At 39.4% G+C, this 21,304-nt stretch overlaps 2 protein-coding genes across 2 annotated transcripts; both read right to left on the bottom strand.

The window, feature by feature from the left end:
* Positions 1–5,290: 5,290 nt before the first annotated feature.
* Positions 5,291–6,393, bottom strand: LOC145009653 (putative mitochondrial protein AtMg00860). The gene is made up of 2 exons (XM_078968302.1): positions 6,262–6,393; positions 5,291–5,824 (listed from the first exon to the last, which is right to left on the bottom strand). Exons 1-2 carry the CDS (start codon positions 6,391–6,393, stop codon positions 5,291–5,293), a joined length of 666 nt encoding a protein of 221 aa, XP_078824428.1.
* A 549-nt stretch (positions 6,394–6,942) lies between these two features.
* On the bottom strand, positions 6,943–8,136 carry LOC145009652 (uncharacterized). Its single transcript, XM_078968301.1, has 2 exons — positions 7,515–8,136; positions 6,943–7,406 (listed from the first exon to the last, which is right to left on the bottom strand). The coding sequence occupies exons 1-2, from the start codon at positions 8,134–8,136 to the stop codon at positions 6,943–6,945; spliced, it is 1,086 nt and encodes a 361-aa protein (XP_078824427.1).
* Positions 8,137–21,304: the final 13,168 nt, after the last annotated feature.

Genomic DNA, 21,304 nt, shown 5'->3' with positions numbered 1-21,304 from the left:
CTCCCCAAGCTTAGACCTTTCTTGTCCCCAAGAAAGAACAAGAATCAGACAAAATAGGACGATTTCTAGATGACAAAATGAAACATAGAGCAAAAAGGGACAAAAGGGTCCTAAAGGCTAGGAATGAATGCATGCAACGAAAACCATGAAAAAGGAAAAGAAAAATATGTACAGAAGCACTAAAGAAACAAAATGTATCAAAAAGAAATTCAAAGCACAAGTAAATAATCTATATAAGTACGATCAGACATTACATCAATATGGCTCCAATCATTAATACCTAGGCAATCATCCTTCTTCCTTCCATGTATCACAGACTCCCAAAGTGAGGAAGACCTAAAACGGTGTAACCCAATGATCCAACCCTAGTTTTATTAAAACTTTATACCTTACTAAGCTTTATGGGAAAAAATAACATAGTTCGGATCTCTTGTCCTTAAGACTAGATGGCCAAGAATCAGAATCGACGCATCCTTAAGAACCCGTCACGGCGAGTCAGCTTTCGCTGAAATAGCGAGCCCACCTGAAGGAGCCCAGCTCCTATACTTTCACTTTTTTTAGAGCCACAAGTATCATATCACACAGTTCTTTATTCGCTAGATTTAACTTTGAATTGGCTTTTCATTTGATTGAACTTTCATTTGTACTTCGTTTTTAACTTGGATTCTTCAATCTTCATTTTTGGATTTCTTGAGATTTCTTCGTTTTGGCACTTGAAATTTTGATTTGGGTGCTAGATAAGAAAGTTGTACCCTTCATTCTTTCTTGACTTTATGGATCTGATACTTAAGCTCTTTGTTACCGCGGGGGTAACGCGTGTCAAAAAATAGGTCCGTGTTCTGTGGGTCCAGAGTTGTCGATAAAGATTCTTTTTATACATTTAGAAGCAAATCATCCTAAAGCTGTTATTACCGCCCAAAAAACGTTTCAATATAAATTCTTTTTATTATCTAAGGCTAGGGTCTCGAATTACGGTGTTTGGGTCCCCTAGTTATGATAGCTGATTCTACACTTCCGGTAACTATCTGGTTGCTTCCATATTTTTTCATTTTGATTTTTTGTTTTTCCACTTCTTGGAGCTATTGTATGTAAAGAATGTCATCATCTCGTACTCTTTTTTTTAAAGGCATGATGATGATGCATGAAAATGATTAAAAAATGAAAAAGATTAAATGCAAAAACTTGAAATAAAATTTTTTTTTAAGAAACGTATGCATGAGTATGAAATGCACCTAATGTACAACTCTACCCCTCCCCAATCTTAAAGATAAGCATCGTCCCTGATGCTTGGAGAGGGCGGAACAACCTATTGCGGAGGAGGAGGAGAATAAGGATAGTAATCATAGTTTCGGGTCCAAGCCCAAAAGTCCTCCACATGTTTACACTGGCGCTCTTTATCTCAAGTGTATTCAGTGGTGAACGAAGAGAAACTTTCAGTTAGGTTCGCGAGATCTTGATTGTAAGTCTCGAGGTGGGTATGGATCGACTGAAATTGATCCATATATTGTTAGTGATAGGATGGGTGACCAACCTGATGAGATGAGCTGGCACCAACCCTGGGAGGAGAATTTTGTAGTGTCGCCCCGCCACTCTTGTCACTGTTTCCATTTTCCTCCTCTTCCTCCTCGGAGAAGGAATCGGGGAAGAGATATAGTGTGATTTGTCAGTCGGTAAAATTGTTGGGTCGCCTGAGGGCAAGGATATCCCGATTTTCCGGGGTGATGAGGAGCCGTGGATCATGGTTTTGACCCACAGTCCAATAATGGTTCCCGTCCTCCACCCAAAACATTCTCATAGACTCAAGGATTCACATGGTAAGGTAGGCCTCACCGGGAAGAGGTTGGTGAATTCCAAGATATGGGCCCAGACTGGAGCGCTTTTGGCAAATAAACTGACAATGCCACCACAAGATATTTTGCCAGATCGAGATGTGCTGAGGTGGGTGAGTTTATTACATAGGAATGAGCCATAGTGAGGAATGAGATTATCGTCCGGGTGGGCCATACCATAGAGTATTTTGAGCTCAAGGGAGCTAATGGTGCTTCTTTCCTCTCTAGGGATGACAAGTGAAGCGATAATCCTGTGGGACACTTTCATCACATGGTGGATAAGAAATGAGGCCTTAGGAGAATTTGAGACATAGGGAAGCTGACATGTAAGATTGGTCCACCACGTAAGATCGTTGTATCTTGGGATTGGATCATTGGGGCCAAAGGTGTGTTCGGTAGGAGCCCCAACTATGTCATTGATTTGATCTAGGGACAAGGCATGATCTTGATTCATAAGCCAAAAATGAAGGACACCGTGGTCCAAATAGACTGAAGATAAAAACTAGGTTGTTGGAACTTTATAGTTGAGCTTGTGGACCCTTAATAACCCTTGCCATCAAATGTTCCGGAACAAGGTGTGGACTTGGTTGTAGATGTGCAACTCGCGGAGAAATGGCACATGCACAAATTGTTGGGTTGTATGTGCGCATTGGAGAAAGGCCTCAAGTTTGGCAGCTTGAATAGGGCCAAGACAAACCACACCACCATGGGCCGGATTGGGTGGGGATTGAGGCGGGGGTGACGGGGACCTAGATGGCGATGATGGGGTTCTACGACGACGGGTCGAGGCCTTAGTATGCCTCGGTCGTTTAGAATGTTCACCTTCCATATGAAAAAGATGGGGCAAAGATGAAAAGTCAACCGGTCAATGGGTCAAAAAGTCAATTATTGACGGGTCCGGTCAACTAAAGTTTTGCCACCAAGAATTCGCGGGAAACTCAGTTTTGAATAATTTCCAAGTTATTGTCAAGTCCAAAATGACCACAGATACATGCAATTTGACCTAAAGAACACAAACTCCACAAGTGAAGAATAGGAAAGAATGAACTGAATTGTTTGTGGAAATGTGTTTTAGTTGGTGAGAAAGACCGTCTTCAACCTCCCCAAGTTTGCCTACATGAAGAAATAAGCATAAAAACACCAAAATTCTAAGAAATTTCTGGACCTAGGGTTTGTCAAAACCCCCCAAATCCACCATGAAAATGCAATAAAATTGTGTATTAGATGTAGGAGATGAATTGGGGGAGTTGAAAATCAAACCTTTTTGAAGTTTTAAGCCAAAATCGTGAAGAATCAAAGGATTTTTGATGAAAATTGGACCTTGGGGTTTTCTTGGGGGAAAGGTGCTATTTTGGAATGAGTGTGTGTAAGAATGAGGCAAAAACCCGATTGTTAGCATTAAAACCCACCAAGTCTGATGCGCGAACACAACCCGTGTTGGGCATAAGGGCAAATTGACACGGCCCGTGTTGGGCATAAAATGTGCGAGATTTGGCTAAACACGGCCCGTGTTGGTCATAAAGGAAAAATGACACGGGCTGTGTACCTCTCTGACTGCGAGATTGCTTGTCATTGATAAACAAGACCGTGTTCATTGGAAGGCAAGAGGAACACGGGTTGTGTACCTCTCTGATTGCCACTTCCACTTTTTGAACCCAAAAAATTTCCCTCTCATTCAAATGAAATGTTTTTGCATCCCAAGGTTCGTTTGGTGACTTTAAATCATATTTAAATGCATTTGGAACATTAAAAACCAAAAACTCAAAGAAATGGAAATTGTTTTTAAAGAAAATACAGAAATACCCCCGGGTTGCCTCCCGGTAAGCTGCCCTTGTTTTAAGTCGTTAGCTCGACTTTGCCCCCGATTATCTTAAAGTCTTGGTATGTGAGGTTCCCAACAACTTCTATCTCACCATTCTTCACCTCGAATCCTTTGTAGAAGGACTTCAATCTATGACCATTGACTTTGAATGTTTTTCCAGTTTGTTGGCTAGTGATTTCCACCGCACCGTGGTCAAATACCCTTGTGACCATGAAAGGACCAACCCATCTTGATCTTAACTTCTATGAAATTAACTTGAACCTAGTGGTAAAGAATCACCTTTTTTCCTTGCACAAAAGTCTTACGGGAGATCATTTTGTCATGGTATGCTTTTGTCTTCTCTTTATAAATCATGTTGCTTTCGTACGCATCATTCCTAATCTCCTCTAACGCTTGAATGTCTAGCTTCCTTTTGTTTCCCACCTCATCTTCATTCATATTGAATTTCTTTACAGCCCAAAAAGCTTTATGTTCAAGCTCAACCTAAAGATGGCATGCTTTTCCAAACACTAGCATATATGGGGACATACCAATGGGGGGTTTTAAAGGCAGTATCGTATGCTCATAAGGCATCATCTAGCCTTATGCTCCAATCTTTGCAGTTTGGGTTGACTGTTTTCTCCAAGATGCTTTTGATTTGCATGTTTGAGATCTCGGCTTATCCATTGGTTTGGGGATGATAAGTTGTTGAGACTTTTTATGTCACCCCATACTTCTTCAAAACAGTTTTGAGCATCCTATTGCAGAAATAGGTCCTACGGTCACTTATGAGCGCCTTTGGTGTGCCAAACCGTGAGAAAATGTGTACCTTAAGAAAATCTACCACAACTTTGGAATCATTAGTATGGGTAGCCATAGCCTCCACCCATTTGGACACATAGTCTACTGCCAATAAAATGTATGAACAACCAAAATAGGGTGGAAATGGTCCCATAAAGTCAATATCCCATACATCAAATATCTCACATACTAAAATGGGAGTAAGGGGCATTTGATTCCTAAAGCTTAAAGAACCGGATTTTTGGCACTTTCCGCAATGTGCACAAAACACATAAGAATCATGAAATATAAAAGGCCAAAAGAATACGCTATCTAAAACTTTCCTAGGTGTCCTTTGGGTTCCAAAGTGACCACCACAAGCATAAGCATGGAAAAAATTAAGGATAGATTGTACCTCTTTTTGCTCAACACACCTTCGGATCATTTGATATGCACAATACTTCCAAAGGTACAATTCGTCCCATATGTGTCACTTGGCCTCCTTCTTGATTTTATCTTTTTGCTAACGGGGTGAATCTGGGGGAAATTGACTTGTGACCAAATAATTGACGATATATGCATACCATGGTGCTTCTTTGGCTACAAATAGATGCTCGTCTGGAAACGTGTCAAAGATTGGTATACCATCTTCAGGTGATACAGTGCGGCTTAGATGATCCACAACTAAAGTCTCCTTTCTACTCTTGTCCTTGATCTCAATATCGAACTCTTGAAAAAGCAGCATCCACCGTATTAACCTCGACTTCAAATATTTCTTTGTACTTAACAGCTTTATGGCTGTATGGTTCGAATATATGATCACTTTAGTTCCAAGGAGGTACTGTCAGAACTTCTCTAGAGCAAAGACAATAGCAAGCAACTATTTCTCTGTTGTGGTGTAGTTTCTTTGTGCACTATCCAAAGTCTTCGATGCATGGTAGATGATATGATGAGCTCGGTCAATCTTTTGTCCCAAAACCGCCCCAAGCGTGGTATTGCTAGCATCGCACATTATCTCGTATGGAAGATCCCAATTTGGCGGTTGAATAATAGGGGCGGATGTCAACAAGTCTTTCAAACAATCAAATGCCTTCTTACATCCATCACCAAACTCAAAATCGGCCTCCTTTTGTAGAAGTCGACACATCGGCACCGTGATTTTGGAAAAATCCTTAATAAATCGCCGATAAAAACCTGCATGACCAGTAAAAGAATGCACTTCCTGAACATTCATCGGGTATGGTAAGCTCTTAATAACATCAATTTTGGCCTTGTCAACTTCTAAACCTTTTTGTGACACCACATGTCCAAGTATCAAGCCCTTGTCAACCATAAATTGACATTTTTCATAATTGAGGACTAAATTTGTGTCAATGCACCATTGTAAGATTTTGGTGAGATTTTGCAAACATTCCTTAAAAGAATTTCCATAAACAATAAAATCGTCCATGAAAACCTCTATGATATTTTCGACATATTCTGAAAATATGCTCACCATACATCTTTGGAAAGTCGCGGGTGCATTGCACTAGCCGAAAGACATGCGTCTATATGCAAAGGTGCCAAAGGGACATGTAAATGTGGTTTTCTCTTGGTCTTTCGGGGCAACCGGAATTTGGTGAAAACCAGAAAAACCATCAAGGCAGCAATAATGAGATTTCTCAGCTAATCTTTCGAGAATTTGATCAATAAATGGCAAATAGAAGTGGTCTTTACGTGTGGAATCATTCAACTTCCTATAATCAATACAAACCCTCCACCTGTTTTTCACATGGGTGGGTACCAATTCCCCTTCGAAGTTTTTAACAATAGTGACTCCAGCCTTTTCAGGACAACTTGCACGGGACTTACCCACTTACTATCAGAAATGGGATAGATTACACCTGCATTCAAGAGCTTCATGATCTCTTTTTTCACTACCTCCATCATAGGTGGATTCAATCTCCTTTGGGCTTCACGAGTTGGCTTGAAGTCCTCTTCCATCAGTATTTTGTGCATGAAAATGATGGACTCAACCCTTTTATGTCCGTAATGGTCCAACCAATAGCCTCCTTGTACTTTTTCAAAATTTCAACCAATTATTTTTCTTCTTCTTTTGCTAGCTTGGTTGAAAGTATCACCGGTATCAGAAATGGGATAGATTACACCTACATTCAAGAGCTTCATGATCTGTTTTTTCACTACCTCCATGATAGGTGGATTCAATCTCCTTTGGGCTTCACAGGTTGGCTTGAAATCCTCTTCCATCCGTATTTTGTGCATGCATAATGATGGAATCAACCTTTTTATGTCCGCAATGGTCCAACCATTAGCCTCCTTGTACTTTTTCAAAATTTCAACCAATTATTTTTCTTCTTCTTTTGCTAGCTTGGTTGAAATTATTGTCGGTAATGTCTCTTCCTCTCCGAGATAGGCATACTTGAGATGGTCGGGAAGAGTTTTCAACTCAAGACTTGGTGGGTGTACTATGGATGGAAGGAGTTTCGGATCGAAGTTCTTGAGCTTCATGCGGGGTGGTTCAACCCTCATAGGCTATGCTTTCTCCAAGGAGTTGATTGCTTCCATCAAATCATCCTCCAAGGTGTACTTATCAGCCAGATTCTTGATCCCTGTTTCATCAAAATGCTTGCTCAAGATGGTGGTTAGCACATCTTGGCTTGAAAAGTTGAAACAATCATTAGTACATGAATCAATAACATCTATGAACTTTAAAGAATGAATATCATTAGGATAACGCATAGCTTGAAAGATATTAAAGTTGATCACCTCACCATCGATCTCCATAGACAAAGTACCATTTGCTACATCAATTAATGTTTTTGCGGTACTCATGAAAGGTTCCCCCAAAAGGATGGAGCTCGATTGTGGGGTGTTGTCATCACCCATATCCAAAATATAAAAGTCAGCAGGAAATACAACTTCATTGACTTGCATTAACACGTCCTCTAATACACCTTTTGGGTGTACCAAAGACCGGTCGGCAAGTTGAATAATAACTCTGGTTTTTTATAAAGGTCCAATTCTAATTGTCTTATAGCTTTAATAGGGTAAGACATTAATTGATACTCTAAGGTCTAGCATGGTGCGTGGTACAAAAAGGTTACCCATTTTACAAGGAACCGTGAAAACACCCGGGTCCTTGCATTTTTTTGGTAGTCGTTTTTGTAACACGACTGAAACGTTTTCCCCAACTTTTGCAGTTCGATTTCCTTTAATCTTTTTCTTGCATGTGCAAAGTTCCTTAAGAAACTTAGCATATCTAGGAATCTGTGTAATAGCATCTAAAAGGGGAATATTGATTTCAACATTTCGAAACACTGCCATGATTTCGTCATCTTCCCGTTCTCTCTTTATACTTGTTAGCCTTGAAGGAAATGGAGCTGGTGTGAATTTCACTTTGGTTTCTATTGGTTTCTTTGACTTGAAAGTATTTTTCCTTTCCTCTTCTTTGACAGCTTCTTCCACCTCAATCTCTTTCTCTTCCTCTTCTTCATCTGACATCTTTGGACCTTCATAGCTTTTCCCACCTCTTAAGGTAATGGCACATGCATTGTGTTTTGGGTTCTTCTCGGTTTGAGATGGTAGCTTGCCTTGTGATTTCATCTTACTAACGGACTGAGCAAGTTTTGAAACTTGTTGCTCCAAGATTTTTATGCTTGCTTTCATTTCTTGTTGGAAGCTTTGAGTGCTAGTAAAAAGGCTCTTGACGATATCTTCTAATGACATGCTTGATACCCGCTTGTGGAGGTGGTTGTGGTGGATGCCTTGGTTGGAAATTTTGAGGTTGGAAGGGTGGTGTTTGTTGATTTTAAGGAAATGGTGGTCTTAGCTAGTATTGATGTGATTGATTTGACTGATAATTTCCTTGTTGATTTCCTCCCCAACCTTGATTATTGTTCCATCTCTGATCACCTCGTGGTTGCTCATAACCTCTCTGATTTGACCCGGAATAGCCTCCCATGACTTTTTCTTCTTCATAATCTTCCTCCTGAAGTTGTGGGCACATATTAGTTGGATGCCCCCACTTGAGTGCAAATACGGCATGGGCGGGGTGTGGGTTGCACACCTTTGTCTTTGGCCAGCATCATTACTACTTTTGCGAGCTCGGACAATTGAGCTTCAATCTGAGGAGTTTGAACTTCCTTTACACCTCGGGGTGCATTCGTGTACCATTCTTCATCATGGCTTGAATGTTTGGAATCTTCAACCATGTTCTTGATTAGATTGCGGATTTTGGTTGGTGTCTTATTGGGTAAGGATCCACCACTAGAAGCATTGAGAAGTCTTCTTTCCTTTGGGGTCATGCCTTCAATGAAGTACTGTAGGAGCTGATACGCGGTAATTCCGTGCTTTGGACAACGGGTACAAAGTTTCTTAAATCTTTCCCAATATGTGTGGAAAGCTTCTCTTTTGTGTTGCTTGATTTCGATAATTTCCCTCCGTAGGGCTGAAGCTTTCATTTCGGGAAAGTACTTATCCACGAACAACCTTGCAAGGTCTACCCAAGTAGTCACTATCCCCGGTGGAAGGTCATAGAGCCAGTCTTGCACTGCGAAGGGGAATGCCCTAAGCTTGATCTGATCCTCCATGACATTGTGTGGTTTCATACCCACACATACTACATGGAAACTCGGTGAGAAACTTGTGAGGAACTTCATTTTCCAGGCCCCTAAATATTGGGAGTAAGTGAATGAGCCCGGATTTTAGTTCCAAGTTGGTGGCGGTTGGGTATGTGATGCAAATAGGTTGTTGAGTAACCTCTTGTCTTGACCATTGATGGAGAGTTTGTTAGGGTGGTGGGTTTGGAGGACCTTGATTCCCTCCAGGGTTGTCTACCATGGCTTGAGAAGTGGGTGATGCTTATGTAGGTGAAATGTTTAGGATATTATGAACAGGTGAAGAGGGTGGAGTGGTATTTATGGGTGAGGATGGTTGTGGTGAGAGTGATGGACTTTCTGTTTCTGAGTATGATACACTTGAGAAGGGTATGTCCTCCCAAATGTTGATGATCGGGGGAGTAGATGATGAAGAAGTACCAAAAATCGGTTGCCTCTTACAAAGCTTGGCTTGCTTCCTTAACTTCTTTGCAATCCTTTCTATCTCCGATTCAATTGGCAATGGTGTACTTGTACAAAAAGATCTAGGCATAAACAATTAGTAACACCGTGTCCCCGCAAACGGCGCCATTTTGTTAGACGTGTCAAACCCAACAAATAAAGGGGTACGATATACTACAAAAGAATTCCACTATATTTCACTAAAAGGTAGTACAAGGCAAGTAGGGTCGATCCACAGAGACACAGGATAATTAGTATATACCTCTTTGCATAAGGTACTATGGTCACCAATAGTAAAGAGGGGAGTTTAGAATGCAATGACTAAACAAACAAAATAAAAACACATGTAATCAACAATTTGAATCAAAGATGACAAGGCATTTGTTTCACTCTATCTAAGTTGGTACTTGAAAGTGTTAACAAGCTCTAACACTTTCCATTCACCACATTAATTAATCAAAACAAGCTCTTTGGTTAATCCTAACCTTACCAACCTAATAAAAACAAGCTCATAGAATTATATTATAAGATTGCATTAAGCTTATTATGAATGTTCCCAACAACACCCAATACTCCTCACAATTTCGGGGGTGTAAGAATGTGTGAAAAGATTTACACTAAATTCATTCATAAGAAATCAATTTAATGCTTGTTACTTAGTTTAATTCACAAAACAATTATGGATTTTGCAAAATGAATAACTTGAATGACCTAACCCTAATTCAAATGGCCAATAAGAATCATTATTAGAATCAAACATTAGATTGAAGTAAAATCAGTTTCACTAGATAGAAATTAAACACAAACATCAGGTAATATGATTTGATTCACAACCAAAAAGTCAAAACATGAAATTGGAGAAGTTAGGGTTCTAGCCACACATGGCTAGAACAAGATTAACAAGTTTAAAAGATGAAATTAAGTGCTAAAGTGCTTACAAAGAAGAATTTAAAATGTTTCCAAATGATTAACAGACAAACCCTTGCTAAAACGTTCGAATTCTCCCCTCCAAAGGTGCTCTTCTATGCTCTGATATCCCCCCAAAATGACCCAATTCTCGAGATAAGGAAAATAGGAAAAACTGCCAAAAAGCAGTTTTTAAGTCGAACACGGCTCGTGTAGATATAGAGTAAATCAACATGGGTCGTGTTGAGTGAAAACACACCCTTCAATCCTCGATTCCAACTCTAAAGTATGATGCTCAAAAGTGTTCATCTGGACCAACACACCCCGTGTCCAAATAGACTAAATGAACACGGGGCGTGTTCAGTGAAGTCAAAGTGCCTAGAATGGTCAAGCACACCTCGTGTTGGATTTCTAGGCCAAACCCATCATGCCCCGTGTAGCTCTCTGAATCCGAATCCAAACTTGATTTTTCCAACTTTTTCGTTCTTCGCCCGATCATCCCAAAATCTTCACCAATGCTTCCCGACACCTCCCAAAGCGCGTTCCAACCTCCGGTTTACTTGAAAAAGACATGAAAATATGCAAATAAGGTTGTTCTAGAGACTAACATGAAATATGATAAAATGCAAGACAAATGAAGGACAATTATGCTAAATAGATGCATGAAATGGGACTAAAAGGTGTGCAAAAAAGTGCACAAATTGCACCTAACAAGTCTATCCTATGTCATTAAGATATCGGATCTGCTAACTAACTACATGTATTTTTATAATTACAAAAGATTACATGAAATATTCATATCACGCTGATATGGCTTTCTAAACTGAAGTTCATGCTAACTCTTGGGAAACGTTGGCACTGCTTGAGTCGGTGTGGTTGTTTTACGTCATCAAAGTCTAAGGATTGACCTTATAGTTACTTTTATATTCAACCGGCAACGATTTTAGCAATTATCACATTTTCCCCATGTTGAAAGAATTTTGTCTCGTAATTAAGCTCTTAGTTCCTACTGACAGACGATGTCTAGCAGTTGGATAAATCACCCCCGTAAGTAGATATATTAGTATTATGATATGGAATCACAGATAAAACTTATTTATAGGTTCATAATAACTATAATGAACTTAAATATAAGTTACAATTAAAGGAAAATAAGTGTAACTTAACTTACAGAGTTTCCTGAAATAATTTTGGAAAGTTCAGAGGCAAAACATCAACCCAAAAGCTTCCTTTTTTCAAGCTCTCTAATGCTCGAGGCTTCGCCAACTATTTCTAAAATCTAAAGAAATTCGAGGTTAAGAACTCGGAGAATTGCAGAGAAAAAGGTTAAAGGTGTGAGGGAGGAGGTTCTTGCAACTGATATTTATAGGAAGTTTTTGGGCAAGGCGTGTTGCGCCTAGACAAGGTGTGTGCCACACCCTGGCTTGGTCAGCAAGGGTTCCTCCAGAATATTGACATGTGGTGTGATATTTTTGTTCCAACATCGCAATGACAAGCAAAAATCATCAAACTTCGAAAAGTCGTATCTCTCTTATGTGGGCTCTGTTTTCGACGTTATTTATATCCACACATAGGTATTTCCAAGCACTACAACTTTCATCAAGATTATTTATCATAAATAATATTTTATTATTGAACACGATTTGACATAATTCATTAAATTTTACAATAATAATGTTTTATTCAAATATTATAAACCCATAATATATGCCCATAAACATGTACACAATAAATATATTTTATTTATATAACTCGCAGAGCATATGAAGGATTATTAATTACTTTCGATTACGCAATTTATTAATTAATATATTATATTTTAATGTATATCCTAAACTTGCGGACGTTACAAACAACAACACAAAAGGTCTATGCTTTTCCCACCAAGCAGGAGACAATTTTAATGCAAAGCAGCCTTAGTTATTTCTACTTCTCTATATATAAGGCACTTGTAAAGGTAATTAAAAGTCTTGAAAGGATTCGGATGAGCTTTTTTTGGGGCGGCTGCCATGAATCAAGGAAAATGGCTTGGATTGTTTTGGAAAAGATCCTAGCAGCTAAAGAAAGAGGTGGGCTCGGAATTCGTAGTTTAAAGGCGCATAACATAGCTTTGTTGAGGAAATGGTGGTGGAGGTTCAAGAAATACCCTGAGAGCATATGGGCTATGGAGATTAAATCCACTCATGGACCTGATGGTGGCTTTTCTCCTCCTTTGGCTGCAAAAAAGAGAAGTAGTTGTTGGAGTCCAACTGTTTGTCTCCAAATATCGTTAGAAAAAGATCAAGTGTCATTCTTGAATTACTTCCAGCAAGTATCAAATGTGGACGACTCATCAAAATGGACACGGTCACTCTATTCATCTGGGGTATATATTGTTTCACCATTGAGAATTCATATTAACAATATGGTTCTTCCACATAGTGATGATACATGGATATGGAACCCACTACTACCGGGTAAGCTAAACATTCTATCCTGATGTGACATCCCCGAATTCACGGTCAGAAAAGACCGATTTGTTTATGCTTTATTTGAAAATCAGAGAATATTTTTAAAGAAATATAATGCGGAATTTGTTCCCAAAAAATATGAAAAAGAATTTATCAAAGCATTTCCGTAGAAATGTATTATATTATAAACTTTGGGATATCATTGTTAATACAGATCAAAAGCATAAACATAAAAAACATAGGCATTATAATATCTATTTATTCTAGTAGCCTATAATCCATCGATCTCTCATCAGATCATCACTCATGTACTCTCTTTCCACTACCTGTATATGAGAAAACTGAGTGGGTTAGGCTTGGGAGCCTGGTGAGCACATAGGGTTTTCAACCCGCAATAAATAAGTTTATTAATTTCATCAACCAACAATAACCCGATTACCCATTCCCGTTATCCTCACTTTACATTCATAAAACACCTGTAGTAAGGGATCTAGCCTAAGGATTATCATCGGGATGGACACTATTGCTAAGGGGTTTCCTCAACAATAAATGACCGTAAGGAAACCATGAGGGGGATAGAGTACACCAGTGAACACATCGTTCACAAACACCTACAGGTTGCGGGTCTGCTAGCGTTCCATTTGACTGTCTAGAATAGTTAGTGGTTGTCATCTATACTCTGCTAGATGACTGGATCAACAACAACATCGAGGCCTCTCATCATTTTATTTCATCACACACCAACTATATCATCTACCCATGTTTTACCCCTAACATATTTGTAGATAGAAAATACATATACAATTTAAATCATTTAAAACATGTATAATAGTTTTTGTCTAACATCGATCACAAGTATATAGACAATATGTACACATAACATGTAATTTATATAAATACTTCATATCTATGCGTAAGATGAAAATAAATATGCACTCACTTTAGTAGCGGAAGTAGATAGAATCTAAAAACGGTCGACGGCTCGTCATCGTTGGACTCGGGACACGGAGCGGCTTCAGAAAACGAGAGAGAGAATGAAGATTTGGTGTAAGAACTGAATGAGGTCGAAATTTCTATTTATAGGCTGATTTCGGCCCATTCACATCGTGAGAAGTCATTGCTCACGTCGTGAGCCATGGATGAATCACCTCGTAGCTTCGACATCTGCGTTCTAGGCCTGAATAGAGTCTGTTTAACTCCTCACGTCGTGAGAATTCATTACTCACGCCGTGAGCTTTTGAGTTATCGTTCCCGTAGACTTCTAGCTTCGAAATGTGAATTTTTGACTCCTTGCGTCGAGAGAAAAGAGGCTCACGTCGTGAGTCCAATCAATTTAGGTTTTCTGACACGTTTCATGCTCTTAGACAGCTGTATCTTCGTAAGGTCACAACTTTTGCATAGGAACTTCGTTTTTAACGTTGTTTATATCCACGCGCAGGTGGAGATCTACTCTACAACTTTCATTTAGACTCCTAAGGATAAAAAGTAGTTTATCATAAACTAAAATTTATCTTTCCTAGTGTCGTGTTGGTTTTGACGCGAAACTTCGACAGGTCATATCTTCTTCGTTATAACTTGGATTTCGGCATTCTTTATATCTCTGAAATCCTTGTCCCGACCACTAAAAATTTCTTCATATATATTGGACATATTTATTATTTTATTTTTGACGCTTATTTTTATTCTTAACTTATTATATCTTATAATTAAGTATAAGGCACATAAAATCACATAATATTCAAATAATTCATATTTATTATTTCAAAGTGGGTTATAAGTGTTGACCCTAACTACTACACCATTAAATTAATGCTTAGCCTAGAAACACGAGCATTACAATTCTCTCCTCCTTAGGATGATTTCGTCTCGGAATCATGCATCAACAAACAGATGTGGGTAACAACTCATCATGTCACTCTCTGTTTCCCAGGTGAGGTTCGGCCCATTCGTATGTTTCCAGCGCACAAGAACTAAGTCAGTCATCTTGCGGCGCAACTTCGTAGTCTTACGGTCAACAATCGCCTCAGGCTCTTCAATTAGCCTCTTATTTTCATCCATCCTTAACTCTGAAATTGGAACTATATCGGGAATTTCTCCCATAAACTTCCTCAAGTAATACACATGGAAAATGTTATGAATACCATCTAGTTCTTTCGGTAACTCTAGCTTGTAAGCTTGGTTCCCAATCCTCTGAAGAACTTTGAATGGTCCTATAAACCCTAGACTCAACTTTCCTCTCTTTCCAAATCGTATAAGTCCCCTCCATGGTGAGACTTTGAGCAAAACCGAATCTCCAACTTCAAATGTCAGCGGTCGTCATTTCTTGTCAGCATAACTCTTTTGACGATCCTAAGCTGCTAACATCCTTTCCTTGATCACTTTCAGCTTTTCAGCAGTCTGATGGACTATCTCAGGGCCCATAAACTACTTTTCTCCAGCTTCAAGCAAACAAGATGGCGTACGACACTTATGTCCATACAACGCATCATAAGGTGTCATCTTAATGCTCAAATGATTATTGTTGTTGTAGGAAAACTCTACCAGAGGTAAGTGCTCATCCCAGTTACCTTGGAATTCTAGGGTACATGCTCTCAGCCTATCTTCTAGTGTTTGAATCGTTCTTTCGCTCTGACCATCAGTATGTGGATGGTAAGTTGTACTTAAACACAACTTCGTATCCATTTCTTCCTGTATACTTTTCCAAAACCTTGATGTGAAACGAATATCACGATCTGATACAATTGTTAATGGTACACCATGAAGTCTTACCACTTCCTTCACGTAAGCATTTGCAAGCATATCCATAGACCATTTCTCATTGGCTGCTATGAAGTGTGCACTCTTTGTGAAATGATCCACAACTACCCAAATCATGTCGTGACCGTTCTTCGTTCTGGGCAGTTTAGTCACAAAATCCATAGTGATATCTTCCCATTTACCCATGGGTATAGGTAAAGGTTCTAAACTCCCATAGGGTTTCTGATGTTGTGCCTTAACCCTTGCACATGTTACACATTCAGCCACATACTTTGCAATATCGAGCTTCATCGTCGGCCACCAGTAGTAGGGTTTCAAATCCCTATACATTTTAGTGCTACCTGGATGAATCGCGTACATGGTTTTGCGAGATTGTTCCATCAGAAGATTCCTTATTCCTCCCATCTTAGGTAACCAAATTCTATCCTGGAATACCTTCAATCCTTGTTTATTTGTACCGAATACCAACATTTTGCCTAAACGTTCTTCCTTTCGGTCATTTTTCTCCAAAGCTTCTTCCTGGGTTTTCTTGATACTTTCCACAATCGTCGAGACAACTTCAATTCGTAACAATCTTGGCCTTTTTCTTTCAAAGTTTACTTTTCGACTTAGAGCATCAGTTGTATATTTTCTTTACCAGGGTGGTAAAGTATCTCACAGTCAAAATCTTTGAGTAACTCTAGCCAACGTCCTTGTCTCATGTTCAATTCCTTATGATTAAAGAGATGCTGGAGACTCTTATGATTAGTGAAAAGCTTGCACTTCGTGCCATAGAGGTAATGCCTCCATATCTTTAGGGCAAAAACTACTGCTGCCAACTCCAAATCATGAGTGGGGTAGTTCTTTTCATGCTCCTTTAATTTTCGAGATGCATATGCTATCACCTTTTCTCTTTGAGTTAGAACACATCCTAACCCAGCTCCCGACGCATCGCTATACACTGCGAAATCTTCAACTCCATCGGGTAGAGAAAGAATTGGTGCTTCACACAATTTCTTCTTTAGCTTCTCGAATGCGTCATCGTGTTTCTCACTCCATGCATATGTGGCTCCTTTATGGGTCAAAGCTGTCAATGGAGCAGCTATTGAAGAAAAGCCTTGGATAAATCTTCGGTAAAATCCAGCTAATCCCAGAAAGCTTCGAATCTTCGTGGGAGTTTTTGGTTGTTCCCACTTCATTACAGCTTCTATCTTTGCTGGGTCAACCATTATTCCCTCTTGGTTAACCACATGACCCAAAAATTGGACTTCTCGAATCCAGAAATCACATTTGGAGAACTTAGCATACAGCTTCTCCTTCTTCAGAACTTCTAATATTTCTCTAAGGTGCTTACCATGCTCCTGCTGACTCTTTGAATATATTAGAATGTCATCTATGAACACTATTACAGATTTATCGAGGAATGGTTTACAAACCCTATTCATCAAATCCATAAATGTTGTTGGTGCATTGATCAGTCCAAATGACATAACTAAGAACTCGTAGTGTCCATATCTTGTTCTGAATGCAGACTTCTCAATATATGGCTCTCTCACCTTCAGTTGATGATATCTTGACCAAAGATCGATCTTTGAGAAATAGTTCGAACCTTGCAACTGATCGAATAGGTCATCAATACTTGGCAATGGATATTTGTTCTTCATCGTTGCCTTGTTCAGCTCTCGGTAGTCTATACACATCCTCATGCTTCCGTCCTTCTTCTTTACAAATAGCACCGGAGCTCCCCAGGGTGATGAACTAGGTCTAATAAAACCTTAGTTCAATAACTCCTGAAGTTGTGCCATAAGCTCCTTCATCTCCATCGGTGCTAGTCGGTATGGTGCTTTCGTTATTGGTGTTGATCCTGGCGACAAGTCTATTCGAAACTCCACTTGTCTATCAGGGGGCAATCCAGGAAGATCTTCGGGAAACACTTCCGGATAGTCACACACCACGGGTATACTTTGTATCACCTTCTTCTCCTTCTTAGTATCAATCACAAATGCCAAGTATGATGTGCATCCTTTGGACAAACATTTTCTGGCTTTCATCAAGAAAATGATTCTAGAATTTACTGTGTGTTTGTCCCCGTACACCATAAATGACTCTTTTCCAGATGTGTTTACTCTTATCATCTTCTTGTTGCATAGTATCTCAGCATCGTACGTACTAAGCCGATCCATTCCTAGTACGATATCGAAACCATTCAACTCAATGGGCAGTAATTCCTCGTGGAATTTATTCCCGTTCAAGTCGATGACAATATTTTTAATGCAATTACTAACAAGTATGAACTTGCCACTGGCAACTTCTACAACTATAGTATTATTAAGTTTATCTATAGGCAATGCTAGTCTTCTACCAAAATTATGTGATATAAATGAGTAGTTTGCTCCTGAATCAAGTAATATATTGGCAGGCAATCCATTTACGAGAAAGGTACTTGAAGCGACATCTACTTCATCTCTTGTTGCTTCCAGTGTCATCTAGAAAGCTCTGTCTTTCGGTTTCGGTGGCACATTGGGCCTTGCCACCTCCTTCTTCTTCAAACAGTCTTTCAAGATGATCCCTTCTTCATTACACCCATAACAAAATTTCTTGTCGAGGGTGCATTCATCACCATAGTGCCCAGTCTTTCCACACTTAAAACAAGTGACTCCTCCGTCACATTTCCTTAAGTTCTTCTTCTTGCACTTCTCACACCATTTTGCTTCACCTCCTCTTCCTCCAAAATTCTTCGAATCAGACTTCGAAAATTTACTTTTCTTGTTGGACCCTAAATATCCATCCAACTTCCATTTATCACCAACTTCAACCTTGTTGGCGGCTCTTCCCTTGATCATCTCCTCAACAGACTTAGCAGTCCAGATAGCTGCCTCCAGAGTAGGTGCCTGACGTACTGGCACGACGTACTCCCATGGAAGTCCCTTTGTGTACTTGTTGACTTTTGTCAATTCATTTGGGACGATGCGCAAAGCAAACTCCATTTTGTCTGTGAAGGCATTGGTGTATTCATCAATGGACATGTTGTCCTTCTTTAACGCCAGGAATTGGTTTTCCAGCTCTAGCAGATTTTGGGCCGAGCAGAACTTGCTTTTGAAGTATACTAAGAACTCTGCCCATGTCAGTTGTAGTGGCTCGTTGGGGCTTATGGTCTTCCCCAGAGTGTTCCACCAGCGAACAGCGCCACCTCTAAACTGACGTATTGCATATGTGGTTTGTAGTTTCCCTTGCAATCACATGTTATGAAAGCCAACTCCATCTCCGAGATCCAATCCATAACTCCAATTGGATCTTCTTTCCCAGTGAAAGTCGATGGCTTGCAAGTTGTGAAGTCCTTATACTTGCATCCATTCCTCTCGTCTCTTTCATCTTGGTTGTTCCTCCTAATCATTGGCGGTTCAGCTTGACTACCAGTCCTATGGTAATTCCCTTATTCTGACTGTTCGTCATTCAGCTCAGGCTGTTCAACAGGTATCGTAGGTTCATCCCTATTCTGTCGAAGTAAACGCCTTGTATCCTCCATCTGGCGATCCAACATCATCTGGATCATAGCTTGTACCCCATTCATCATCATTAGCTCAGGTGCAGCTGCTACAACTGGTACTTGTTCAATCACTTGGGGTTGAGGCTGATGATTGTCATTTACATTGGCATTTTTGACTCCAGTTCGGGTTCTTGTCATGATGTTCTATACACAAAATCAGACGTTCAGTGTGTAGTGACGAGAATTAAGATAGGAAAACTTTATCTACGATAGACGAATTAAATCCTCCTTATTACTCCAAAACGTTTACATGCTAGTTCTAATATCATAGTCAAACGTTTAGAATCCTAAACACATAAAGTTTTTAGATTCGGTCGGCAACAGACCATAGATTCGAACAAATAATAGCATATAAGGCATCTTTATAGTTATAGCTATAACACAAAGCATTTAGCACATAAAAGCATTTTAGGCATCTTTCCTAAAATAAATAGTGCTCGTGTTTAACATTTAGCAGGCACTCATCTCACAATCATCACTTAGCATTCTAAGTTTAAGTCTAGAAATCCTACAATTTCCTAGTTCGCTTAAACTAGTGCTCTGATACCAACTGTGACATCCCCGAATTCACGGCTAGAAAAGACCGATTTGTTTATGCTTTATTTGAAAATCAGAGAATATTTTTAAAGAAATATAATGCGGAATTTGTTCCTAAAAAATATGAAAAAGAATTTATCAAAGCATTTCCGTAGAAATGTATTATATTATAAACTTTGGGAATCATTGTTAATACAGATCAAAAGCATAAACATAAAAAACATAGGCATTGTAATGTCTATTTATTCTAGTAGCCTATAATCCATTGATCTCTCCTCAGATCATCACTCCTGTGCTCTCTTTCCACTACCTATATATGAGAAAACTGAGTGGGTTAGGCTTGGGAGCCTGGTGAGCACATAGGGTTTTCAACCCGCAATAAATAAGTTTATTAATTTCATCAACCAACAATAATCCGATTACCCATTCCTATTATCCTCACTTTACGTCCCTAAAACACCTATTGTAAGGGATCTAGCCTAAGGATTATCATCGGGATGGACACTATTGCTAAGGGGTTTCCTCAACAATAAATGTTTGTAAGGCAACCATGAGGGGGATAGAGTACACCAGTGAACACATCGTTCACAAATACCTACAGGTTGCGGGCCTGCTAGCGTTCCATTTGACTGTCTAGAATAGTCTGTGGTTGTCATATATACTCTGCTAGATGACTGGATCAACAACAACATCGAGGCCTCTCATCATTTTATTTCATCACACACCAACTATTTCATCTACCCATGTTTTACCCCCAACATATTTGTAGATATAAAATACATATATAGTTTAAATCATTTAAAACATGTATAATAGTGTTCGTCTAACATAGATAAAAAGTATACAGACAATATGCACACATAACATGTAATTTATATAAAATACTTCATATCTATGCGTAAGATGAAAATAAATATGCACTCACTTTAGTAGCGGAAGTAGATAGAATCTAAAAACGATCAACGGCTCGTGGTCGTTGGACTCGGGACGCAGAACGACTTCAGAAAACGAGAGAGAGAAGGAAGATTTGGTGTAAGAAGTGAATGAGGTCGAACTTGCTATTTATAGGCTGATTTCGGCCCATTCACGTCGTGAGAAGTCATTGCTCACATCATAAGCCATGGATGAATCACCTCGTAGCTTCGACATCTGCATTCTAGGCTTGAATAGTGTCTGTGTAACTCCTCACGTCGTGAGAATTCATTACTCATGCCGTGAGCTTTTGAGTTATCGTTCCCGTAGACTTCTAGCTTCGAAATGTGACTTTTTGACTCCTCACGTCGTGAGAAAAGAGGCTCACATCGTGAGTCCAGTCAATTAAGGGTTTCTGACACGTGTCATGCTCTTAGACAGCTGTATCTTCGGAAGGTCATAACTTTTGCATACGAACTCCATTTTTAACGTTCTTTATATCCACGCGTAGGTGGAGATGTACTCTACAACTTTCATTTAGACTCCTAATGATAAAAAGTAGTTTATCATAAACTAAATTTTATGTTTCCCAGCATCGTGTCGGTTTTGACACGAAACTTCGACAGGTCATATCTTCTTCGCTATAACTCGAATTTCGGCGTTCTTTATATCTCCGAAATCCTTGTCCCGACCACTACAACTTTCTTCATAGATATTGGACATATTTATTATTTTATTTTTGACGCTTA

The sequence above is a fragment of the Lactuca saligna genome, chromosome 8, assembly GCF_052625555.1.
Source record: "Lactuca saligna cultivar CGN05327 chromosome 8, ASM5262555v1, whole genome shotgun sequence".
NCBI classification, from domain to species: domain Eukaryota; kingdom Viridiplantae; phylum Streptophyta; class Magnoliopsida; order Asterales; family Asteraceae; genus Lactuca; species Lactuca saligna.
The sequence above is the reverse complement of the archived record's forward strand: the minus strand, read 5'-3'. Positions and strand labels throughout refer to the sequence as shown.

Coding starts and splice junctions, on each gene's coding strand:
- LOC145009653 (XM_078968302.1), bottom strand. CDS start 6,393: ATGGAAGAGGACTTCAAGCCAACTCGTGAAGCCCAAAGGAGATTGAAT. Junction 5,825..6,261: donor CCATTTCTGATAGTAAGTGG/GTAAGTCCCGTG, acceptor AATTCTTTTAAG/GAATGTTTGCAAAATCTCAC.
- LOC145009652 (XM_078968301.1), bottom strand. CDS start 8,136: ATGTCATTAGAAGATATCGTCAAGAGCCTTTTTACTAGCACTCAAAGC. Junction 7,407..7,514: donor CACGGTTCCTTGTAAAATGG/GTAACCTTTTTG, acceptor AAAAAACCAGAG/TTATTATTCAACTTGCCGAC.